Below are 27,259 nucleotides of genomic sequence, written 5' to 3'. Positions count from 1 at the left end.
GTACATGTGTTAGCTGACCTAAAACAATTGGAAGAACATTATCAACATTCATGATTTTGGAAGACTTTAAGTTAACTTGGAGGAAAAAAAATACTTGGGAGTGGGGACTAGAAGAGGAAATGCTACATTTCAGGCCTAAGGTAAGCAGACTGTATATAGGTTTTAGGAGACATGGCAAGGTCAGTATGTAAAATTTTCAGAAATATGTTAGTTCTGGGGGTGCGGATCCATTGATTTACTGTAGCTGAAAAGTTAAATGTACTGTATATAAAATATAGATCCAACCTGAAGTAATTTAATCTATTTAACATATACAGTATGCACTATTTATGACTTAATATATGAAATTCAAAAGAGCAATTGTGTACATTTTTGCTCAGAATTAAGACTCATTCAATTTACTAGATTCCATTGTAAATGCTCAACCTAGGCCTATTCATTCTGGAGTAAACCCTACTGAGTTTGCAGCGACTTATTCCTGTGTGTTTCTACTCAGAATTATAGTTTTAGGTTGGAAACCAAGTGGTATACAACAGGTAGAGCAATACGCTATGTGTGTGGTGGCGACTTCTGAACACTTGTGGAGGGAAATGGTAATGGCAGAACAAAGTCCACTTTCCCTGGCTTTTGGGAAAGGTGCTCACAGATAAGCTCTGGGAGAGATAGTTTTGATGATCATTTGTGCCACATCTAAACCATCATTACCTGAGTGTCTTAGATGTTTATCACACTATGCTCTTAAAGAGCTACTATTCCAGTGTGACTCCTCTAGCAGCCTCCTGTTGCATGCTGGGATTGGCAGTTTTAAGGAGCTGAACTTCTCTGCCTGAGAATTCTAAATACCCCTCCTTAAAACTGCCAATCCCAGCATGCAACAGGAGGCAGCTAGAGGAGTCACACTGGAATAGTACCTCTTTAAGAGCTCGTCTGATAAACACCTTAGTTTTGAGAACCAAACATTTCAGAAACGTGTCAATGAATGGGTGGCCTGCTGCTACTGCTACTGTTGAATGTTTATCCTTTCTTTTCTGTATTTCCATAAACCTTTCTCACTGCTGTAGCCACATCTTTGCTTTTATGCTGTGCAGAGCCAAAAGGATTCCAGCCTTAGTTTTATGAAAAATAGTAAATAAAAAAAATCCTTAATTCTAGTCTCTAAACTGGAACAGATGTTATAGGAATACAGTACAGAATAGGTTCCTGTTTGTCTCATGACATGTAACTCTTCAAATGTTACACTGTAAGACAATGCCACATATAGAGTAGGACCTTGTTTAATTTAAAGTGATGCTTAAAGTCTACATTCCTGTACCAAAGATCACCGCCATCACCAAGTTTCTTCTTTATGCAGTAATATGAGAAGGCAAACATTCCAACCCTTCCTCCAAACAGCTTGCCTCTTCATCTGTGTGGTATTCTCTTGACAGATCCTGTCCTGTTACTGGAGGACCAGTCTTCAAGGGGCTGAGTAGATAGGAAAAAAATGGGCTGATCATGGTTTTCAGAAAAGCAAGTGGAAGTGCTGTTGTCCACACAGCCAGCTCGAAAGGTAGGCTAAACACCCATAGGCTGTTTGAACCATGTGGAGTGAAGTTGAGCCAATTTTTTGCGCTTCCCTACCATGCATGTGCACCATCCCATAAATGCTGCCTGTGACCACCAATTACTTCTCTCCATCTGCCAAGGTGCAATCCCATTGGACACACGTGTGACCGGCCACTTGCAAATGCAATACACTGTCTGCATGGTGTGTTTGGTGCATTGCAGGTGGCGTATCGGTGTGCCGAGTGACACTGTCAAAGCACAATCATGGAGACTTCCCATACATGCCCCTTTCATCCCACACCCCTCTTTGGGACTGGCTGGTATATGTTGCAATTACATCCATTAAGATACTGGCAACCTACCTTGTTTGTCATACTTCTGCGTTTTTACTTTACCACAGTCCTACACTGATGCCATGCTGTTTATATGTATGTGCAATGATGCACATTTCCCACGTTAAGCCAGAGTATTGGAGCTTCTTTTGGTTTTTAGCCCTGAAATTCTATATTATTTCCTTAGCTACATAACCACTTTAGTTACACTAAGGCTAAGTAGAGTCTCCCAGTCTGATCCCAGTTTTGCACCGTACATTGCACAGCTTGACTTCAAGTCGGTTTGAAGCCACTTTATTTTGCCAGTGGACAACTCCAAGGTTTTTTTGATTTTACAATCTTCTCTAGATTATAGCAAAGTGACCTAAATGCTAACAGTAATCCACAGGTAATTCTTTACAATTTATACTATACATCACCACAGAATACACTCTGTTTCATGGTAGCACATCTAATCATACTTTATGTGAAATTTCTAAACTCATCAGGTACATTCAGAAGTGCAGTGTTTCATTATTTAAGGCCATAGCTATTGGATCAGTTCCAGGAAAAGTGAATCATTTACCCTTTAAACTTAACTATTAAAAGCCTTCCTTTTTCTTAAACCGATCAAGGCTTCTATAACTGGGACTGCAATTTTCTTGTTTTATGCAAGCCAGGGGAAGCTTTCTAAAAGCATTAATTTGAACTGGATGTCTTCGGTATCTTCAGCAAAACTAACTATTTGCAGCAGTAAAAAAAGCTTGGGAGTCTAATCTTTAGCCGGAAGATGCAGCATTTCAGTTTATATTAGCTGTATGAGGGTCAGACAGGAGTTTCTGCCAGACGTCTCCTTGCGGAAATTGGTATTTCCTTATGGAATCTTCTTTCATTTCAGAGGAATATCCAGGTGCCTGAAAGATATTTTGTATTTGATAACTACATTTCCATTTTAAATAGAAAACAACTATCTGTTACACAGGTCTTGCTTAGCACATTGTAAAGATATGTTCTAACAGCATAGAAATGTGGGCTGAAATTCTGTATCACTTCCTTAGCTACATAACCACCTTAGTTACACTAAAGTTAAGTAGAGTCTCCCAGTCTGATCCCGCAACCTTACTCACCATACAGCAGCTGCTGTGAGCAACAGGTCTGTTCCTCTCCAGGAAGCAGCTGACTGACATTTCCACTTCCTTCTGTAGGTGATCTCTGGTGCAACAGTCAGATGAAGGGTCTCTGTTGCAATTCCCCCTCATACCAGAGATTGCTCACAGGGGGATTGGTGGTGGAAATGTCAGCCAGCTGCTTTCTGATCAATGAGGGAACAGATAGTTTTCCACAATGGCTTGTGCCCAGTAAGTGAGGACTGGGGGACTTTCAAAGTCCCTACGTATTCCCTTAACTAGAGAATACGGTCCAATCCACACTATAAAAATAATCCAGTCTGAGACCACTTTAACTGCCCTGGCTCAGTGTTAGGGAATCCTGGAAACTGTAGTTTATTGTGGCACCAGAGGTCTCTGACAGAAGGCTACATGTCTCACAAAACTACAGTTCCCAAAATTTCCTAGCACTGAGCCATGGCAGTTAAAATAGTATCAAATGATTATTTCTGTAGTGAGAATTGGACCCAAATAGAAATCATGAGTATGAACCAGTCAAAAATTCATAATTTGAGGTCATACATTTGTAACTACCCTAGTGAATTCTGGCCATATTTCTTACCTACCTTTTAAGACTGTGGTCTTCTCCACATAGTTGATTATATGAAAGTTATTCTTATTTTGAAAGCCTGATGCTAGCAGTTCATACGTTCAGTAATATGTAGCAAAGTTAGCTCTACCAAGCATCTTCTACTTGCTTTTCTTTAATATAATTGGCTTTTTCCTTTTTTCTATGGCTTTGGTTTGATACGACTATCTTAGTTTAACGAGATTATTTTTCTTTGGTATAATTATAATTTAGTTTTATTATATTATTTTTTTTTATTTTATTTTGTAGCATTATTCAAATTGGGTTGCTATAGCATGAAGTACAACAGCATCTGGGCTCCATGATGTCAATCCCCATTTTAGGGATATTTCCTTGTTTCTAAACTCAAGAGCAAAATTCAACATTCATGGAGAGACATTATGAAAATACTGACAAAACTCCAGCTGTGCCAATGCAAACAAATACCTGTGGAGGCAGATAGGATGCATTCTTGATTACTACAGGATACTTGAAGTGTTCATGTAGATGATCCACATATTCACACATCCTGGAGGAAAAACATAAAGTAATATATCTGAGATTTATAAAACCTTTAATCTTTTTACAAACTACATCTATCATAAGTTGCCAACTATAAGCACCAAAGATTTAGGTTTTGCAATGGATGGCACCGAAACTCAGGAAACTAGAATGCATCTCCATTTATGAAACATTTGTTACCTCATTATATTGCTTTTCCAATAAAAAGCCACCAAAAAACATTTGCATCAAAACCAAAGTAAAAACAAAAAACAATTAAAATAACCACAATAAACATCAAAACAATTTTAAAAGCTTGAAATGGTATGTTTTCACACACTTCCTAAAGAACTAATGGGATACACATTGCATAATCTGGAAGAACACAGGATAAATCCTCCCACATATCTGTCCAATGTATTTGTAGAGGTTCATATTTTCAGAAGGGTTTTTCCTGAGGAACCTTCCATCAATGCAGGTGGTCCCTTAAAGACCCAAGCCACAAAGTATTTAGTGCTTTAAAGACTAAACCCCAGAATTGATGCTGAATGGAATTATGAGTTAAAAATCAGAGCTACATTTCCTTTCCAAAGAGCTACTTTCTTTCTTTTAAGTAATTTTTGTTGTCCAGTATATTGGGCTGAAGGTCAACTCCCGGTGCAGTCTGGGTAAAAATCGCCCAGCTACAGCCAAAACAATGTACATAGCAGAGTATAAAAACAACCCCCCAGCTATTGGTATTGGCAGTGCACTGACCACTTTTCACACTCAAACAAACAAACAAAAAAACCAGACAATTCATTCATCCAGTCCTGCAGGTTTTTATCTTCAGTTATAATATGTACAATATAAAATGGCGCACATACACACACACACTTTCTGGTTTTCAATCTGTTTCACAGCTACAAACTAAAACAGTAGCTCACAGCAATAACCTGCTGCTCCAACAATGGCTCACAACCAACCAACCCTTCAAACTGTCATCTGACATGTGGCCACTGATCAGTCTCCTGGTCCAGTGATACAGAAACTGGCTGTGAGTCATCATTCAGTCAATCAAAATATTTTATTTTCTGTTTAAAGTCACAAGACACTAGCTCTCAATGTTATAAGCTGAAACATTTTAGAGCAGAGATGGGCAAAGTACTGCTCTGCAGATGTGGAAATGCAACACCCAGCAGCCCTAGCCTACATAGGCAATGATGGGAATGCAGTCCAACAACATCTACAGGGGCAGACTTTTCTTAAAACTTCAAAGAGTTCAGCACAATAAAGAACTAAAGAATTAAGACTAACCTGTTCTCAAGGCTGCCAGATATGGAAATGTAGTCAAATATTATCAAGTGTTGTACCAGCTCACAAAGTCCGACCCCACCAGCATGAGGACATACAGGGACTGGAAAAAAAAGAGATATAAATGTCTTCGGTGCTGCTAAAAAGCAAACTGGGCCTTTCTATACAAAGAATATGTAATTTCCTTCCAATGCAGAATTCACACGTCTAGCCCTTCCCTACTCTCTTTTCAAATAAGATTCCCAGAAAAATCAAATTCTATTTTAGGTATAAAAAATTGCGTAAAATATGATGATAAACACTAAGTCATATAGATCTGAGAGCTACAAGAGTATTTCAAAGAGCCTTACTTTCAAACTTCTTGGCCATCAGCAACACAGACAAGTTTTCATTGACACTTCCCAGTCTGCAACTATCCACCTGGACATAGCTCAAAGCCTGGGCCTGGAGAAGCTGCTTAAACACTACTCTGTTATGGCACTGCAGAGAGTGAAATCAAAAACTGCTTAGCTCAAGGTTCTGCAAACTGGCGAACACTTATTAAAAGGTGAAAGATTTATACGATCTGAAGAGAAACCAGAATATATAAACACTTATTAAAACAGCTGTAGAATTTTAGAGAAAACTATCTTCTACTTCTAACAAATAAGAGACAAAACCATTACAAATCTGCCCACTTAGGCCTTCACATAGCATGGGCAATGACACACTGTTAAAAAAAAACAATTACTAACATAATGAACAGACAACTGTGTTTTTTAAGTTATATTAACAGTTTTAGGTGGCTGTCCTTAGGAAGCATGCGTGTATACATTCATACATACATAGAAACACACAGCTGGAACTGGACCTGCTAAAATTTATTATGCTTTGTTTTCAGTCCCCTCACCCCAAATTAATAAATTTAAAGAATTTGAGTTTAAAATATAATTAAAAAACACAAAATAATTCTCAAGCAAACTGAATTTAAGAATTTAATTTAGATTAATTTTTTGTGGGTTTTTCAGAGAAGATGCCAGCCACAGATGCTGGCGAAATGTCAGGAAGAAAATCTAGAACATGGCCACATAGCCCGAAAAACCCACAAAAAAAAAACAAAAAAACAAAAAAACAAAACAAACAAACAAACAAACAAAAACAACAAAACAAAACAAAACACACGGATGCCGGCCATGAAAACCTTTGACTTCAAATTCTGGCATTATTTTTTTTTGCTCCCTCAAACTATTTAAGGTTCTTAGCTGGGATTCAAAAACTGAAGTCAAACGTAATTTGCTGCTGCTGCTGCTTCTTGGAAAAAGGCTCCTCTTGTGCCTAAAACAGACTTGGGGAAGACATGGCAAAATTCCTCCCATTTCTCTAGGGGAGTGCAGGGTTTGTCTGTCTGGTTTTTAAAAATAATTTTAAGGAATTAAAAAAGGGATAGTAGGGTCCAGCAAGGAGAGGAGGCCTTCCAAGGTCAAGTAAAGGACATGTGAAGTCCCCAGACCTCACAAAGTTGCCCACACCTGTTAATAGGCCAGTCAGAATATAATTTTCCAACGTTGGCTGAATATTAAAATGTCCTTGGGTGGGGGGAGGGTGATACAGAGGTATGACCCCATTTGTTGTTGTGTGCCTTCAAAATCATTTCCAACTTACGGTGAACCTAAGGCGAACCTATCATTGGGTTTTCTTGGCAAGATTTGTTCAGAGGAGATTTACTGAGACCATGTGACTTGCCCAAGATCACCCAGTAGGTTTCATGGCTGAGTGGGGAATAGAACCCTGGTCTCCAGAGTCATAATCCAGCACTCAAACCACTATGCCACACTAGATCTCATGCTTAAGGTTAAACACACAATGAAGATAAATAATTGAGAAACAGACTCACTTGTTCTCCAGTTGCCACACCAATCCCTAATGGAGCTAACGCCTAAAAACAAGAACAGCACATGACATGATATAAGCAGAACTTTTTCAAAATACAGTTATTCACAAGGGAAAGTGACAAAGTTATGGTTTACTGGCTGTTCCATATTGTACATTTAGAAAAAGACTGAAATAAACCAATGCAATTCTAAGTACAGTTAAAGCTGTAATTCCTTGATGTTGTTTTATTTTAATAATAAATTAGGTGTAAAGAATTACATAAGAGGGTGTATGTGACCACAAGGAATATACTTGGACCATTAACTTAACATAAGTTCTACTGAATTGAAAGGGGCCTGAATATCCCTAACTCTATGTTGGATGTTGGCCATAATGTACAAGTGAGACCACTGATGCTCTAATACATTTTGCTCACACGTCTTTGGCTAGTATTATATTTCTCATACAATTGGAACTTTAATCCAAACACATTAAAAGTGTATGCATCACATTTATTTTAGGACCACTGCTGACTGGGTTGCACATGTAAGTATGTATCTTTAAACTTTTTATTACAGCCTTCAGAAATGTGTTACTCATTTAAACTTAATGGAATACAGTCTATATGTGCGACAGGCTCTTGTAGCCAGCATATTTTAATGACTTTTGACAACTGTTTCAGCCTGAACTTTGAGTGTTCTAAGGGGGGGAAACTCCAGTCAATAAATCACCACAGTTCTCTGGTGGATAGCAATTCTGTCATCTGATTGAAAGGAAAAACACCCCCTCTGACCTTAGAAATTGTTGCATGCCCAAGAATATCATCAGGGGAAGTCGGTTCCTCAATCCATAGTGGTTTGAATTCAGCTAGTTTGGTGACCCACTCTATGGCTTCTTCCACTTCCCATCTTTGGTTAGCATCCAACATCTATGAATAGTTATGCATTGAACTTACTCTCTTATGCTATTGAACAATCATAATTTTGATTTGAGACAGATGGAAAGAAATAGAAACTTGAGCCAAACTTTTCTTTATGACATAGCCTAGCTTCCTACTGCTGAAATGATATAACAGTCCAAATGATATACTCCTGGCCAGCATTTTCTAAAATCCATTAAAATAAGAAAAAACCAACAACATGAAGAATCAAACATTTAATTGTAAATAATCAAGCCCTACTGAACAAAGGCTAACAAAGGACTCCGGTTCAGCAAAACATCCTAGCATGTTAATTGTGCAATCCTATGCATATTTACTTGCGAGTAAGAACCAGTGAACTAGGAAACATACCTCCAGTGAAACGTACGTCCAAATAAATGTGTACAGTATTGGGCTTCATATACCACAACACAAAAATATCATTCAGTTTTGACCAAGAATTGCACTAATCTTATTGCAATCACCACTGAAATACTATACTAAAGACTATACTGTATTAAAATAATGCTTGGCAGTCTTTAAATTTTTTTTTTAAAATAAAACCTGTACTTTTTTTGCTTGAGGTTAAATGCCATCTATATATATATAATATATATATATATATTATTATTTAGTTTCCAATGGGGCTCGAGCATAGGCGGAATTCGCCTACGCAGCGGGATCCGGAACGGATCCCGCTGCGTAAGGCGAATTCCCGCCTATGCTCGAGCCCCATTGGAAACAATGGGGCTCATGCACACGCGCGCGCGGGGGCACATGGGCGCGCGCGCCCCATTCAATTGAATGGGACGCGCCGCCCCTTCTGCCCCGTGGCTTGAGCACGTATGCTCAAGGCTGCGTATGGCGTGCCCATGTATGGCGCGGGCGCGCTGTATGTGTGTGTGTGTGTGTGTGTGTGTGTGTATATATATATATATATATATATATATATATATATATATATATATAATTTTTATGCCGCCTTTCTCCCAAAAAGGGACCCAAGGTGCCTCATAAGATCAAACACCTTAAAACATTTTAAAAATTTAAAATAACACAGTTAAAACTTTTAGAAAAAATAAAATTAAGATTAAAAACATAAAAAAGTTAAAACACATGTTCAAGCAACAATATAAATTCACTTGTACTGTGCTATAAACAAAGACTATAAACCTGGTTTTATACTATCCTGAGAATAGTGGTATCCATCTGGTTTGAATATATTAACTTTAGTAATGATCACATTTTTCAAGGAACACAGTATTACAAGATATAAAATATATTTTCTAAAATATATCTAAGTTGTGTTTTGTAAAAAAAAATGCATTTAAACATATAAAATATAGTTTAAAATATGTTAAAATACATAAGAGAACTCACCACAGAGCTTAATAGGTGTCACTGATCTATCTATCTAACTACTTCCTTTGGCTCTTTTAGTTGATTTAACACTTAAAGACAAAATTTTCAGTTTTTTAAAAAACAGTGATAGCATAATTTCATAATAAAAACATCTCCAGTTTAACTCAAATACATCCATATACCAGTATATTTTCAGGACCAATCATTTCTCTAATGAGTCTGCACCTCCGAATGTCATCTTGGAGATCTGCTCCAACTTTGACTTTGAACCTATAGGCACATTTAATTGTAAATAATCAAGCCCTTTTCCAAAGACTGTTAAAGCTTTGTTAATAAGCAGCTTTTATTATTATTAAAACATTCTTCTGATATCTTGCTCAGAATTATTAGAAGATGATATCAAATCACTCATTTCTTTTATTATGAAACTCTATCCTATGCAACAGCAGAATAATAACCATTAGAGATGAACAAACTTCCCCAGGTTCAATTAAGAACCAAGCTTGTCTAAGATAAGTTAATGTGGGTTTGATTCCGATTACACTGTATTAGTTTATTTTAATCCTGATTACTCTACAGTCTAGAACCTGTTGCAAGTGTAGAGGCATTCCATTCCTGCAAGCCCCATTCCAAAGGGAATATCACATATTGTGGAGGACTTTCTGTTTTCATCAACATAAACTGTGTTGCCCCTTACCTATTTCCCCAAACTTACCTGATATGGTTAGTAAGGACTACTGCTAATATAGCCCTTGACTGCTGTTGCAACAGTACCTGAATATAACTATCCCAATTCATTGTATTCCAGGGGCCTTGAGTCCTTATGGAAAATCTATGAAATTATGTTGTTGTACTTAATGTCAACACAATGCTCTCATAACTAAAAAAAAAAAGGATGATAAAGCACCTTCTATTCACTGTCTCTGTCCCACAGTTTCACTGAGAGATGGGGATGGTGGTGGAACTGACAGTAGGGAAGGCCAGTGCTGGGAGCTAACAGGTCCTCAGCCTAAATCTTTGAAAGACTTAGGGCCGAAACAGATGGCCCAGTAAAGCCAGCTTCTAGCCGGCTTGGGGGCATGGCGTTTAACCATGCCATGCCCCTGAGTTGCCTGGATGCCGCACTGGCGATTACAAGCTGGCGTGACTTCTGAGCAAATCAGGGACATGGTGTTTAGATACCACTTACCTGGGAGCCAGCAAAAAGCTGGCTCCAGCAGTAAAAGGGCTCTTTTTTTTCTACCCCAAATATGAGTGGATTTTTTTTCTTATTTGGGGCCATGGTGTGCGGTTGCTTGGCCATCACCTGGCTTTCTCAGCGGCAGCTTGAAGTTGCCCCTTCAGGGTCGTCTGTTTCGGCTGTTAGTTGTAGCTCAGTACTAAGAGTAGCAATCCAGATACATTTACAATTCTGAACTTCAGCTCTGTTTTGTCTGATAAATATGTGGGACAAGAGGTCGAGTGAAATGTCATACTATTGGGTTGAAAAGGACCTTAGCATGAATCACTTAGTGCAAGGTTGTAATTCAACACGGGTTAATCATGTGTACATTCCTTTCCTTTCCTGATCAGGTCCCTCACACACTAAAGAGAAGATAAAAGCATACACTCATCATCCTGAGGCCTAGACATGTATGCTCCAGTGTTCTACATGTAATGCCTATATAATATTGCAAAAGGGTCAACAGTGCTGATCCTTCTTGAAGGGTCAGAAGGCCAGGCACCCACTTGCTCACCTGCAGTAAGTGAGGAAAGCTGTCAAAACTGATAGTGACAACTGTTTGGCATGGTGTGTGTGTACATGCACGCGCACATAAAGCAACATTTCTGCAATGCACTTTGGAAACACATTATGGCTTCTGGTAAGAAGAGGCACCCCCCTCCCCCACCTTTGAATTGTGCTAACAAACCAAATGTCCCTCTTGTCTATTTCTTACAAAATTAAGGAAAGAATGTACCATACCTGGTCCACCCATCCTTTAGAGCTTCAGTGCACAGCTGCCAAGAAAGTTACATCAGTTACACAAATATTTAGCAAGTGTAAGCCATCTCTACAAAGATTTTAGTAATTCAATTCTGTCTCCTCCCAGCACATCCTAGTGCTCTCCAGATGTTTTGACCTACAGCTCCCAGAAGTCTCAGACAGCAAGGTCAATGACCAGAGATGGCAGGAGGTGTTATTGAAACATCTCAAAAATACCAGATTGGGGAAGGTTGTGATTTGTTAATCCGTCTCTTGTCTTTTGCAGCAGCACATATCACAAATGATATTTTTATAGTCTGAAAAGTATATTTGGGTTTTTTCTTGCTCTTTAGATTTAGCAGTCTAGCTGCTTAAACTTAAATAGGAAATGCAGGAGAGTAAGGGCCAAGTATGTGCATGACATAAATATGCTTGCTCCATGAGGCAGAGATTCAGCATCATTAAATAAAAGTTCTATAGGTAAAACTCGGCAATGGTCCCCCTCTCACCAACCTGGACTCACCATTTCACAGCAATAACCCCTTCTTCTATCGACATATAGTGGCTGGTGGGGAATTAGAGAGATCAGAGCCAGACGCAAAATAATTATACCATCCTCCAAGATCTCCTGGGGTCCTCCAGAAGACTTGGCAGATGACATAATGGCTATGGAGAGGGACTACTGACATGAAAAGCTGAGTCCTGGGGGTGGTGAGGTGGCAGGATGGAAGAGAAAAATACCCATGTCCACAACAACCAGTTACAGGCAAATGTCAAACTGAAGCTTATGTATGACACTAACAGAATCCCAGCCAGTGTTGAAATGAAGCAGAAATTGTACATGTCAGTCCCTGCATGAGGATGGGCTCCTTCTGAAGTTCTGCCTGCCATAAAAGGAGACAGAGGCCTGTTACAGACTGCCAAAATAAAGCTGCTTCGGGTCTCTTTGGAGGTATGCTGTTTAAATGACGCATGCACCCTAAGAATCCAGAAGCTGCACCAAAGCTGCCCTCCAGTGCTTAGGAATGGAGTGGGGCTTTGGCGCGACCTCCGGACTCTTAGGACCCATGCATCATTTAAATAGCATACCTCCAAAGAGACCCGAAGCAGCTTTATTTTGGCAGTCTGTAACAGGCCTGAGTGTCAGAAGCAGTACTCATGTTATAATGGGATTTAAACACATGGGTCCTGGCTCACACAACTCTCCTATGCCTAGTACAAGAGACCACAGAACTCTAAGACCTCTTACCCCCATCTTACTTCACATGTAACTACAGCATGGGAAAGTTACTTTTCTGGACTGCAACTCACAGAATCCCTTGGGCAGCACAGCCACCAGCTGGGGGGTTGGTGGTTTTTGGACATGTAGTCCACCCCCCCTCCCAGCAAAAACATTTTAAGCTCTGCAAAGTTCAGGGCTATGTCAATCCATAGCATCAATCCATGTGCACACAAAAATAGGCAATATCAGACAGTTTTAAAATGGAACTTGCTTTTAAAATATCCTTTGTAGTGCTTAAACCAATCACTTTTGTTAAATGTTTAGCATTTGAACCCAAAGCAGATGTCTAAATGGGAAGAGTGTGGATGAGCCAAACCTGTTTAAGTTGCTGGTCTGGATAGCCAAGCCAAGCACACGATGTGGTATAAGCTGGGTAGCCATATTTTAACATTTGTTCTTCTACAAAGATACAGAATGTCACTGGAAGTTACATGTAATTTCTTTGCAATTAATTTACTATCCAGGGAAACCATGCCTACATTACCCACAACAACTGCACATTAGAACAATAATTCAGAAAAGCCTTGAGAACAAATGAAAATGTTGGACTCCCATGGGCTAATTCATCACTGCTTCCCCAATGCATTCTGTGACACATTTGGGAAATCAACAACTCTTTTCTAATCCCAGTTTCAGGAGAACCTTCTGGGAGGCAGATTAATAAAACAGGAACTCTACAAGGAAGAGCTTTGTTGCTTACCTCTTTCTTTTTTCCCCATTAGACCATTCTGAAGTATTGCTAGGAAAAGAAAAAAGTAAAACATTAAATTGGAATGGAAGTTAATTTGTCCTTTTACTTATAAGTGTTCTATCTGATAAAGCAAAATTAGAGTACAGATTATTTACAAACAAATGGGACTGCACTGTGGCCAGGATCGTGATGAGGAAGCATGTTACTGTGACCATCCATTATACTAACTGTCATTCTGTCTTTATGCTCATACAGGCAGAAGGCAGCTGTGACAGTGGCAGGAGATTAATACTGTCAGCACTATGCTGCTTGTTTCCTGAATGTCTGGCTTCTGTTTGGGTCTACCAAGCCAAGGCAATATGGGAAGGCCATGGGACAGGCAACTATCCAGTTGCGTCCTACATTGCCTTCACTCCATGGAACTTTTGGAAGCCAAGTGTTTGAGAAATAGGTGGGACAGAGATGGCAGCCTCCTCCTCTCAATGTCATAGCTGATGTCTTTTATCTCCCTTCCCCACTACCATGGCCTCCATTGGCAGAGTTACACTACCAGCAGGACATAGAAGGCCCTGGATACTGCATATATACCTATGGAGGCTACACTCTGCATCCACTGTACTGCTATGGCATGAGCATGGGCTATGATCTGTGGTTACTAGTTGAAAGTTCAGTTTAGTCAAGAATACATTGGTTTGTTATATGTATGTTATTATTTTAATCATCAGTCTTCTCTCCCTCCCCACTTGTAATACAGAGATAGTGCTACTCTACAGGGCTCTAGAAAAGTCTAAAGAGGTAATCTAAGTAAAATACATTTAAACCAAGATGGAATAAAACTCTATAGACACTGGCTGAGAACCTGTATTGTGGAGACATGGTATAACTTCACACTCAAGGAGTTATGCTTTAGCTGTACTTCGTTGTTGTTGTGTTCCTTCAAGACATTTCTGACCCTAACGTGACTCTATCATGGGGCTTTCTTGACAAGACTTATTCAGAGGGGTTTTGCCTTTTTCCTCCTCTGTAGCTGAGAGAGTGTGGCCATGGGCAAGTGGGGATTCTAACCCTGTTCTCCAGAGTCCTAGTTCAATGTTCAAACCACTATACAATACTGGCTCTCTTCCATCATTCACCATCAATGAATCTTAGTAGTAAGGCATGTCAGTGTTTGGCACCAAACAAATTCTTGGGGAGGCCTGGAACAACACCTAGTTTTAGCTCACACTTGGATATTTGAGAGAAGTTAGCCAGACTGAGATAAAGTAATTAAATGCAGTTTTTAGACTATAAAATAACTTACTATAAGCTTCCTCTTCTGTTAGTGCATCAGTAATATATCTGAAATCTATGCATGATACCAACTGTTTGGGATTCTGATTAAAAGGAAAAGAAAAGAAAGGAAGTCAAACTAGTGTATAATGTGTCTTGAAAAATTTAGTAAGTTGAGAGACAGTGAACATTTTCACCCTGATCCAGAAGGGAAGATCCAAATACAGAAATTAAGTTTACATGAACATGGGTTTTATTAGACATACAAACTCCATGTGTATCCACTCATCTAGATGCCACTGGAAGTCAACCTCTGGGTCACTTCTTCTAAGAAAAAGACTTAACTAGGCTTAAAATGGCCCAGGGAGAGCAAAGAAAGTGGTGAAATTGCCTTAATGTCCACTAGGGCATGCTGGGGGACATTTGATGGCAATAAAAATAATAAAATAAAATAATACATTAAAAAAATCAGGGGGTGTGGCCTTCCAAGGTGTCCCAGGGGGTGAACTGCCCAAGGTATAAAAGCTTGCAAAACCTATTTTAGCAAAGTGTTATATATACTTATGACACTACAGTAGTAACTCTAAGAAATACGTTTTAAAATTAATACAAAAAAGATGTGTAGAAATATTTACTTACATTTTCTTCATATCAGACTTGAAATTAGCTTAAAATATCAAGTATTATGACACTGTGCATAACTGTGGTTTCCCACTTTAATTGTGAACCCATGACATCTTTTTTATTGCACTTTTTTAAAAAAAAACACACACCTTTAAACATAGCAGTATAAAGGTCAACTTACATCTGGTACTGCATTTGTTCACAGACAATTGCTTAAAGCAGAAACCATTCCACACAGCAATCCAGGAAGCAAAGGCTTTGCAAACAAACTGTGTAGTCTGTAAGACTTGAAAACATTTTGTTTTGGCTTTTTGCCACACACTATGTATTCAAGGAGAGCCCTGAATTTGGGATCATTATTTCCAGCCCAGCACAAACATAAATATACTGTATTATCATTAAAACAGTTCTTACCATGTCAGCCAGTAGCTTCCAGAGAGGCTTTTTTTAAAGGGAAAGAAGGGGGGGGGGGGCAGAAATTGAAAATTTTAATCAGCAGAAGTTAGAAATTTGAACATATAAAAGTTAAATATATAAGTCATAGTCAGTTCTTTTTCCTGTTCTTTGTATATATGAGCCAGAATGATCATAAACTGGCACTGAGTTTGACTTAATTCAAGCTGTGGAACGTTTGGCCCTCAAGACATTGCAACTCCCATTAAGCCTGGTCAGCACAGCCAACAGTGAGGGATGATGGGAGTTGCTGTCCAACATCTGGTGGACTACATATCACACATCCCTTTCCATGCAGTACCATTCTTATCTGTTTGTTCCATTACCTTTCCTTCCTGTTTGGCCCACAGATCCCAGACAGCATTAAGAATGGCAGCTGTGGCCAAATGCACAGCTCCTTTCTCTGGGCCAATCTATTGACAAAACAAACATCATAATGGTTACAGTAAGGCAGCTATATCATAAGAAATATGTTTCCTTTCTCAGTTGCAAAACCCCGGATTATGCCATTTTATATCACCAGCAAGATTCCATCCTGTTTATAGAACAGTAAACTGCTTGGATCCTGGCAATATTTGAAGTCTATAAACAATGACTGCCAGACAAACTGTGAAAATACCTTCAAAGGAGACAGAGATTTACATTTAGAATTCAGGTCCATTCACTGGTGTAGTAATTTACAGCTAGTACTCACTAACATGCTCTCACAAAGATACAAACACAGATATGCACAGGGGGTCCCTAGGCACAACTGCCTAAATACTTTTCTCATTACCTGCCTAGGTCAAGGATGGCTAACATTTTAAAGCTATCTACATATGCAAGTCTGTTAGCACATTTTGAGACATTTACCAGATTCATACTCTGTTTGAAGGTTTCTTTGTGAATTCTGACCTTGTAAATTTTTGACATTCAGTATGATATACATGCACACAGATAGAAGGGAAAGAACAAAACCCCTGACATTTAAAAATGATTACAAAGCCATTGTGTATAATACTATACATTAAATAGTTCTTCTCTTAAAAAAAATATTTTTATAGGATTTCTAAAATAGGACTCTGTAAAAAGAAGGAAGGAAGGAAGGAAGGAAGGAAGGAAGGAAGGAAGGAAGGAAGGAAGGAGAGGAAAATACATATGATATGAGCACTGATATAAATTGATCACATTTTCTACAATAAATGATCTATAAATATACACCTGTGCATAGCTAAGGCATTAAGACCTTCTGACAACAGAATGAAATGTTTATCTTTCCAGTGTTGGAGTATAGGTCTTTTTGCAACAGTAAAAGCACACAGGTGCCACTAGCATAATGGTACACCCAAAACATAAATAGTTCTATTCAACTGAAACCTCATTACAGTTCTTCCCTCTCTAACAAATCTAAGAAAAATGAGTAACACGTGCTAGTAGATCTCTTGTCATTACCATAAATATAATCTTTCTTTTTAACAGCCAGTCACAGAAGCTTAATTACTTTTTGGATTTGTTGTTAACACCTGTCAAGTCTACTTTGACTTATGGTGACCCTATGAATGAGAAACTTCCAAGTCCCCCTATTATCTATTGCCCTGCCCTGCCTTCAGGCCAGAGTTATTCTGGCTCCAGGTCAACTAGGTTTAATAGTGCAAATCTATTCTCTTTAAATTTTAAAGGGATATTCTTCAGGTTGTATTTTGGCCAATGATTAATTTAATGGTTTTTTTTTAGCTTGGTGAGACTGGCACAGGATCTCTCAGAGACAACAGCAATGATACCATAGCTAATGCTTGTTAGTATGCACAGAAGAAAGCAATGGTAAAACCACCCTTAAAGACCTTGAAAACTCAATTATGTGCCAGAAGATTATACTTCTGGATTTGAAAGCACTCAAAGAGCTACTTGGGAAGACCAGGATAGTGTTGTGGTTAGTGATGTAACTGGATTCAAACTGAAAGTACATTCAGCTGCTGACATGCTTACCAGTGAAAGGAAAGACTGAAGCTGCACAACACATATTACAGGAACATGGCATATGAGAAACATGAGTCATGGGAAGTGAGATGAAGGGGCTCGATAGACGGGCGGCTCAACGCCACCCCTTTGAGCCCCGGATGGAGGCTGCAGCAACCAGATGCCACGGCCTCTGGAAGAACCTCACGGAAGGGCGCCATGGGCACGCTCATGCGCCATGATGATGCCCTTTCCGTTCAGCACCGTTTGGGTGCTGGACTGCCCATTTGTCATTATGGCGTGCGCCATATGGACAGACACACACCATGATGGCAGTCGGGAGACGAAAGCAGGGCTAGGAGAGTGTGAACACTCAGCCCTACCCCTCACTTCTGGACTCTACCCCTAACTGTCCCTATCTCATACTGGAACCCTCACTACAACTGTACCTCTCTGGACTTAACTGAAACCTTAACTGACTCTCCCTCTCAGCAACAGCCCTATTTATCTTCTCCAGCTTTCACTGTAATGACATGAGGTCTACTAGCTTTTACCAGCTCTCTTCCTATTGGTTTTTACTAGGCTGGCCATCTCTGTCAGCTCTCCACACCAACTGTTTATTCTTTGCAAACACATTCTTCTGGCAACCCAAGAGGCAACTGTATACATGAGCATCACCTGATGGCCAATGCATAAATCAAATGGACTACAGGCAGAAGATGGAAAAGCTCCATTCTCTCTCCAAAAACAAGACCAGGAGCAGATTGTGGCACAGACAATGTATTGTTAATATTAAAAATTAGAGTAAACCCAAAGAAGAACATTTTTTAGTTACAACATTCAAAACTCTCTAACCATCATGACTTCTAGACATGTTGGCTGGAGAATTCTGAGAGTTGCAGCATCCATGATGTAGTGAAAACCGTGCACATGATTAAAAGGGAGACTGAATGAGAGCATCTGACTTCTAGATGAAAACAATGATGTCAAGCCGTATTTCTTAGATTACAACAAGAAAGTTACTTCTTGGTTTTCTGCTTTATCCAATGAGATTTCTCCAAGGGAGGAGTCAATACCCAAATATAGTTATGTCTATTTTCTCATTATCTACTTAAAAATAAAACCCACTTGTGTTCTTGCGTTACCTTATTACAAAATGCTGTGAAATGGCTTACCCATCGGAGCTGCCCATCACTGGTGAGTTGCCTGTAGAAGCCTCGAAAATCACAAATGATTTCATCCAAGTCTTTATTGACCACATGAACAGAGAGTGCATTGACTGCACAGACAACTACAAAATAAATATTTTGAAGCATTAGGACTTTAATGACTTCAGAAAAACATGGGAGAGAGAACATATAAACAATTCTACTAAACAGCATAGGTGGTGAAATACCAGTTTTGGCTAGGATTCTGCACAGATCAATGGCCCTTGGCAATCTTACATTAAATATTATTTCATAACTGTTTAAACTGCTGATCTGTATAAATTACTGATTTTCAGAACTTGACCCAGAGTAGTCAACAATATAATTTAAAATTACAATATGATAATAATGCCCATATTAAAAAAAAAACCATCAACAATAATAACCAGAACTCTGCCAGCTACAACTAAAACTACCAGATGCCATGGAAAACTGCTGCAGGGCATAAGTGGAGCAAATAGTTAACCATAAATGAGTAATTGAAAAAGTTTTCTGTTGAATTCCTGTTAAACATACCTCATATATTGGCAAGACACAGACAACAGTCTCTTCTTAGGATCTCAATATGTGGACAAGTTCATAGTAAGTCAGATAACTTGGCCCTAATTCATTATGACATGAGATCAGTGTTTCAAGAAAGTAATCAGAGTAGATAGTTAAACCTACTTCCACTCAAATGAGACTTATGTGATTTTCACAGAATTAGAAGCATTTCCAGAGGAGTTGATCACTGATAACTACACGGCTGAACAATTCAGTTAGAGGAAATTCACTGCCACAAGACGTAGAGATAGTTACTAGTTTAGATGGCTTTAAATGGGGGTTAGGAAAAGGGTGCATTTACACTAGAAATAATGCAATTTGACACCATGTTAAATAGTGTAGCTCCATCCTTTGGAATCCTGGAATTTGTATTTACAAGTTCTTTAGCCTTCTCTACCGAAAGGTGCTGATGCTCACAAAACTAAAAATCCTGGGGTTCTGTAGCTGGCTCCATAGCAGTTAAAGTAGTATACAACTGCATTATTGATACAGTGTAGATGCACCCAAAGTAATGGAAGAAAAGGGGCTAGTAGGGTTGATGGCTATGAGCACTCTCCATTGTCCAGAGGATTACCAAGGAGGGAAAGAAAGAGACTGAAGTAAGCTCACCTATTTCTAGCTCTGGACCTGTCCAATTATTTTTTTTTTCTTCCCACCTAGTGGGAATGGGGCCTTCAACAGAAAGGAGGCTGCACACTCTTGTTTCAGAAAGATCCATCAGGTGTAGGTTAACTAATTTCTGACACATTCCTGAAGTAAGGAAAAGGTGGAACTGGAAAGATAGCAGCCATTATTTCAAAACTGTTGCACTGATGGATTATGTAACTTCTTCCTACTGGGCAAGACATAATTGTTCTGGAATGCAAATAAAAGAAAGCCAGCATGTCTGTGATGACATTACAAGACTAGACAGGTTTATGGTCTGATCCAGAATGGTTTTTCATATAGCATACTGCTTGATTATGGATCCTATTAATTTATTATTTATTAAAAAAACCACTAAAAGTGCTGACTGTGTGTGTCATTGATCCATTTCTAATAGAAGTGAAATTTGACAGTTTTTAGTATATCTAGACATTATTTTGCCAATACTACTAAACTCCTCTTATGTCAACTGAGAGCAATAAAAAAAAGTAAAGGATATCAAAATGGAACTAAAAAGTACATAATCCTATTAGGAGTATCACAGCTGTTTGATCAACATTATGGCTTATAATGTGATCACAGAAGTTGAGAAAATACACTGAAGCATAGTTGGAAAGGCTTTAATAGATTAATTATCTTTTTTTCACTGTTCTGTCAGGCAGCAGCAGAAGTTTCAAGCGGCTCAAAGGTTACTATGCCACAGAGAAATAATTTGCAGTGGCATGTGATATAAAAAAAGCAGCTAAAATAATTCTAGACAAAAATAATGGCTGGTGTAACAACTGCCATATCACCTAAAAGTTAGCCACATTAATATTATTCATTTTTAAAATACTTGCTGTTACCTTTTTTACACACAGGCTTGCAACTAATAAAACCATATGCTGATCTAGGGTTGTGTCTGTATAAAATAAATGTTTCCGAATGACTCCTTGAAATGCATGGACCCAGGCAGTTGTTCCTTTTTATTTATTTATGAAACCACATTTATGCAAGCTTGAATGACATTGTTAAGTATTGACATATCTACATACCTATTACTCTGATCAATACAGAAAGCAAATGCAGCTGTGTTGGCCATGAAACAATGTACATGTTGTGGTAATTTTTGGCCAACCAAAAAGAATACAAAAAACTGTACAAGCTCTTGAAAGCCTGCACATGTGTTTTCTGTTCTTTTTTTACTGGTCTATTAAATGGTATTTAATGGGATGGAGTGGCTCAAGTGGTTAAGATGCTGACTTTGTTGATTGCAAGATCAGCAGGTTGGCAGTTCTTGGCCAGGTGCTGCATGATGGGGTGAGCTCCTGTCGCTAGTCCCAGCTTCTGCCAACCTAGCAGTTCGAAAACATGCAAATGCAAGTAGATAAATAGATACCACTTCTCAATGGGAAGGTAACAGCGTTCAGTGGAATCATGCTGGCCACATAACCACCAGAGCAGTCATTGGACAACGCTGGCTCTTCAGCTTAGAAACGGAGATGAGCACTGCCCCCTACAGTTGGTTACAACTAGACATTCATGTCAAGGGACTACCTTTACCTTTACCTATTAAATGGTATTACCACTGTGGTTGAGCCGGGCATTTCTGTTATATGAAAGGTTCTATTACCCTTGGTTGTAATTATAACTATGTTGTTTATGTACAAATCTGTTAAAAACTTATCAGGCCTGATGTCCTGTATCAATGTGAAGTCGGCATCCATAGTTTTTTGTGGGTTTTTCGGGCTATGTGTCCATGTTCTAGCAGAGTTTCTTCCTGACGTTTCACCAGCATCTGTGGCTGGCATCTTCAGAGAATGAAGATGCCAGCCACAGATGTTGGCGAAACATCAGGAACAAACTCTGCTAGAACATGGACACATAACCCGAAAAACCCACAAAAAGCCATGTATCAAATTTGACTGGTTGTCCCTAACAAAATTCCTTTTTGGTTGGTTCTCTTCTGTTTGGTTTAGGTATCCGTGGGTCAACAGTGGGATGTTGTGGCTAAAAAAGCCAACGCAAGTCTAGGGTTCATTAACTATAGTATCCAGACTGAGACTAGTAATAGTGCCTGCCACTCTATTCTGCTTTGGTCAGGCTTCGTCTTGAATACTGTAACTAGTTCTTGGCACCAAAGCCCAAGAAAGATACTGACAAGCTGGACAGTGTGCAGAAGAGGGTGACTAAGGCCCAACACAGACGGGCAAAAAGCGCCATCCTGGGGTCAATTCTAAGGCTCGGGAGAGCAGAGTATCCCCACTCTCTTGAGCACTCCTGTGCATCAGCGGCACCATCATGGCTCACCCCCATCCATGGACGCCAATGACACCCCGTGCACACACCCTAAAAAGAACCCGGGAATGGGTTCTTTTTAGGACTCCTGGAGCCAGCGCCATTTGGTTGCTGCGGCCTCCGTTGGGAGCAGAAAGCGGTGGCTGCAGACCGCCCTTTCAGGGCGGTCTGTACAGCCCCTAACATGTTTAAAAGAAATCTAAAAGTAAGCCTTTTGTCTGCTCATGCAACAAATATTCTGTTTCCCTTGCTCTACCACCTACCATCCCATCTAGATCTACTTTTAAAGGGCTTCCCAGCCCAAGGCAGGTCTATGGTACTTACAGGGAGCTGCAAAGTAAAAGTTCATTTCAGCAGTGACATCTATTCTGCTGAATATCTTTAAAGGTACCCAAGAAACTCATTTTTTCTGCAGAAACAAGTATCCTTTCTGATAGTGGCCTCCAGGTGAGTATGGAATTTATAAGTGGTGTCACTTCTCCCAAATGATACCATATCTGACAGTGTGTCTTGGTCCAAATGTACCCAGTAGTTTCACATCAGTGTTACCTACCTAGAAAATCGCTGTAGGACGTTTAGGCACATTTGGACTGAAGTTGTGAGGATAAGATATATTTGAAGATTACACTTACTTCATGTAGATAGGTTTTCAGAGAGACAAAATAAACTTATTATTAAGACAGAGAGACAACCTTGTTGGTTGTAGTATAAAAATTAAAGGGAAAGGGGATAAAGGAGCAGCACCTTTAACTTTGAAATTTCCACCTCCAACAAAGGTAAAACATTTTTTCTTTTAAATTGGGACTGCATTGGCATGTTTTACCTTAATAACACTTAAGTTTCCTGATGCAAAAATATAGGGGCTTCCTAAGAAATTCAGTGTTGTCTTCCTAACAAATGGCCTTGTAGCCTCACATTAGATTCAAAACAAACTGGATATCAAAGGCAGTAGCTTTTTATCTTGCTAATGGAATTTAAAGTTTATTTCCTGGATTTTAAGAATCTCATACTATAATAGAATTAGGCTAGAAGGAAGAGGGGCCCTCTTGCATGAATACCCTTCCACACCATCTGAATGGAGGATAATAACCACAATATTGTGACAAAATACAGGCCTATGACTAACATCGTCACCCTTTTTTTCTTTCTCCTATATGGTTTTTAACACCTTGCCTGAAAGCTTATGCTAACATAAACCAGTTCCTCTTTAAAAAGCTGCTAGCTTCCTTCTTTTCCCACGATCCCCTTCCTTTTCATATGGATGAGAGGCTTTTTAAACATTACACCTATTTCTCCCGGCAAAGGAGGAGACCACCAGAGTATTTGCTGCCCTTCCACCTACACTGTCGTTGCATAGATGTAGTTGTGTGTAGCCAAGCACCAATGTATCACTTATTAATACAAAGGTCAAGAAAGTTCTCAAAACCACACCTTGCATAGTCTACAATGAAGAGATCATTGCCAAAGGCAAAGCAAGACATGGTTTGACTCATTACAATTGGGACTAGTTGAGATTTTACAAGAACATACCAACTTCTGTGCCTTTGCCCAGTGTAAATGTTAAGCCGTAGCCTTTGAGCCCATCTGGAGCATCTGTGTGTATGACAACGTAGGCTGCAGAATAGTCTGGATCTGGGTGCTGAAAAAAACACAGAAACTCACAATGTTGATGCAAACCCCCCCCCCAACACACACACACTTACACACTGAATATTGGCTTGTACTTGACAACTTGGGAATGTCACTTTTTTGGACTAAAGCTTCCAGAATCATACTGACTGTGCAATTTTGGGAGTCACAGTCCAAAACAACAATAGTTCACTTTGTAACTGCATCTGAAGAAGTAGATCATGCAAAAAGAAAATAAAAAACCAGTTGAGTCTTAAAGGTGCTGCTACATTCCTTTCTCCCTCCCTCCTTTCTCTTTTTATACTGCAAGGGAATAGTAGGACAACTTCTTTGAAAAACAGTCCAGGAAATAACTTTTCCAAGCTGTACATCACTATCTATAAAGCAGGCTATGCATCTGGTGGCAACTGTGCTACCAACATCATGACAGAAAAAGAAAGAAAGAAAAGAAAGAATACCAGTCGAGTCTCCTTTATCTGGAACTCCAAAGTCCAAAAGTGTCTACATGGGTGGCTGAGATAGTGACACCTTTGCTTTCTGATGGTTCAAGGTACACAAATGTTGTTTCATGCACGAAGTTATTAAAAATATCTGTGTATAAAATTAACTTGAGGCTATGTGTATAAGATTTATCCAAAACAGAAATGAATATTTTTGTTTAGAGTTGGGCCCTGTCTACAAGATATTATGTACAGTATATGCAAATATTCCAAAATCCAAACAAATACAAAAAGCAAGAATTTCTGTTCCCAAGTATTTCAGATAAGGGAGACTTTACTAGTATATCAACACCCATTGAGGTCTGGGAGAGACATATCTTCTTCATACGAAAATCTGCCCCTAATGTTTGCATGAACCACCGTGGTGTAATGCTTTGAGCTTCAGACTACAGCTCTGGAGATTTTATTTATTTATTTATTTATTTATTTTCATTTAATTTATATGCGACAGCACTGGTCCTCAAACATCTACATTTTGGCAGAATTAGGCTGTGGCATTTGCCTGTATCTCTTTAAAATCCCGAAAAGATGGTGTGAGTGGGGTGAGGCTCAGTGGGAGGAGAAAGGACAGGCCCCAAGGTTTTTTAAAAAAATTAAAATTTCAAATTTTATTTTATTTTTAAAAATTAATTTTTAATTTTTTAAAAATATATTTAAAAACATCACATTTTGCCAAATTTTAACTTTAACCACATGAAACTATGTATATGTAAACACATTTATTCTGTGTATGTGTGATAATTTAAAGTATAAACTTAATTTTGCTAGTTGTTTATGTCACAACTATTGCCATTACATTCAGTGATATATGGGAATTGCAATATATGAGCAAAAAAAAGCATTACTTAGGATTCTGTATGGTGTGGCATGAGAGATGGTCAATAGGGAAGTGACACCGTGAGTTACTGTTGCTGCCAAAGTGGTTCACTGATAAAACCATTTTTAAAAATTACAGTAAAATTTAAAACGGTCAAAATCATTTAAAAATAGTATAAAAGTACATTAAAATAAGATCAGGGTTGAACTCCCCTCTTGGCTACAGAAACCCACTGGGTGACCTTGGGTGAGTCACACACTCTCAGCTCCAAAAACTCACATGAGAAGGTGGCTTTAGGATTGCCATAAGGTGGAAATAACTTGAAGGCACACAACAGGTGTCTTTATGATGGGCTAGAGTACTGTCTGTGCCTCATTGGTTTCAGTGTTGGACTATGACTCTGAAGACCAGGGCTTGATTCTCAGCTCAGCCATGAAACGCACTGGGTGACCTTGGACAAGTCACACTCTCTCAGCCTTAGGGGAAGGCAAAGGCAAACCTCCTCTGAGCAAATCTTCTCAAGAAAACCCCATGATAGGTTCACCGCCTTAGGATTGCTGTAAATCGGAAATGACTAAGGTCCAAAACACACTGTAGAAATAATCCAGTTTGAGACCTCTTTAACTGCTCTGGTTCGGTGCTGGGGATCCTGGGAACTGTAGGTTATTGTGGCACCGGAGCTGTCTGACAGAGAAGGCTAATGCCTCCCAAAACTACAGCTCCTGGGACTCCCCAGCAATGAACCAGGGCAGTCTCAAACTGGATTATTTCTGCAGGACCCTAGAACCATAGGATTGGAAGAGAGACTTCAAGGGCCAACAAGCCTTGAAGGAACACAACCACAACAACAACAACATGGATCTTGGAGTCCTGCTTGTTGTCAGTTCTTGCAAACCTTGCAGAAACCTTGGAAAAGCGCACTACAGTCAAGGTCTGGGGTAGACACTGCACCATTTTCTTGCAATAAATGCATCTGAGGAATTAAAAGATAAGAACCCTGTTAAGTCTGTAGAAACAGCATTTGAGAGAGGTCTTGTAACCCCTTTGAGACTCACTGGAAGGAAGAAGTTGGCAGCAGGACCTTTCCTAGACTTAAGTCTCCTTCCTCAGATTCTGAGGCACCTTGGAGACTCATTGAAAGAAAGAAGTTGGCAGCAGGAGCTAGACTTGAACCTACTTCCTCAGATGCATTCGAGGAGTGGCAAGCCAGGGACAGACCTAGCTATGCGTAGGCTGGAGTCTAACAGAAAACTCATGCTGCCAACTTCTTCCTTTCAGTGAGTCTCAAAGGTGCTGCAAGGTCTCTCTACAGTGGTCCCCAAACTGTGCTCTTTAAAGGGGCTATGGACTTCAGCTCCCAGAATCCCAGGCTATTAGCCAAGAGGGCCGAGGCTTCTGGGAGCTGGAGTCCAAACCTCTTCTTTAAAGGGCACAGTTGGGGGACCACGGCCTACAAACTGATTCTAGAGACGAACGTGGCTATAGCTTCGAATTCTACAATTCTACATCGCATGGATCCAGAATATGAAAGCAGTGTCAAAACGGATTGTCCCCGCAGTGCGGATCCGGCGCCAATCTCGGCTGAGGCGCCACTGAGGCCTCCTCCTCCTCCTCCTCTCTCAGGGCCATTTTGCAGGCGGCCTGGCTTACCATGGCGTCGGAGCCATGGCGGGCCAAGGAGGTCGGGAAGCGGACGTCGCGCACGCTCAGCCCCGTCACCCGGCCTCGACCCATGGCTACTGGCGGCTAAGCGGCGCCCGGCTCCCCTCGGGACTCAAGCCACAGGCCCTCGGAACTTAGGAGGCTGGGACTGGGCGAGGCCTGGGCGGGGAGAAGGAGGGCCATGGATGGGAATTCAAGGGAAGAACTAGAAGCCCCATCCGCACTGCAGAGATAACCCGCTTTCA

The 27,259-nt window shown here is 39.7% G+C and overlaps 1 protein-coding gene across 2 annotated transcripts; it reads right to left on the bottom strand.

Annotated features, from left to right (window-relative positions):
- Positions 1–2,317: 2,317 nt before the first annotated feature.
- LOC121917332 (mitochondrial enolase superfamily member 1-like) lies at positions 2,318–27,163 on the bottom strand. Of its 2 annotated transcripts, XM_042443226.1 has the most exons (17): positions 27,003–27,163; positions 26,248–26,325; positions 23,937–24,045; positions 18,909–19,024; positions 16,125–16,211; positions 15,760–15,786; positions 14,753–14,825; positions 13,462–13,500; positions 13,078–13,160; positions 11,480–11,514; positions 9,699–9,786; positions 8,029–8,163; positions 7,258–7,299; positions 5,735–5,864; positions 5,388–5,487; positions 4,038–4,119; positions 2,318–2,770 (listed from the first exon to the last, which is right to left on the bottom strand). In XM_042443226.1, exons 1-17 carry the CDS (start codon positions 27,084–27,086, stop codon positions 2,657–2,659), a joined length of 1,422 nt encoding a protein of 473 aa, XP_042299160.1. In that variant the 5' UTR covers positions 27,087–27,163; the 3' UTR covers positions 2,318–2,656. The 2 variants fall into 2 exon arrangements, with proteins under 2 accessions (XP_042299160.1, XP_042299161.1); XM_042443227.1 differs by lacking the exon at positions 26,248–26,325.
- Positions 27,164–27,259: the final 96 nt, after the last annotated feature.

Source organism: Sceloporus undulatus, unplaced genomic scaffold, assembly GCF_019175285.1.
Source record: "Sceloporus undulatus isolate JIND9_A2432 ecotype Alabama unplaced genomic scaffold, SceUnd_v1.1 scaffold_15, whole genome shotgun sequence".
Classification (NCBI taxonomy): Eukaryota; Metazoa; Chordata; class Lepidosauria; order Squamata; family Phrynosomatidae; genus Sceloporus; species Sceloporus undulatus.
The sequence above is the reverse complement of the archived record's forward strand: the minus strand, read 5'-3'. Positions and strand labels throughout refer to the sequence as shown.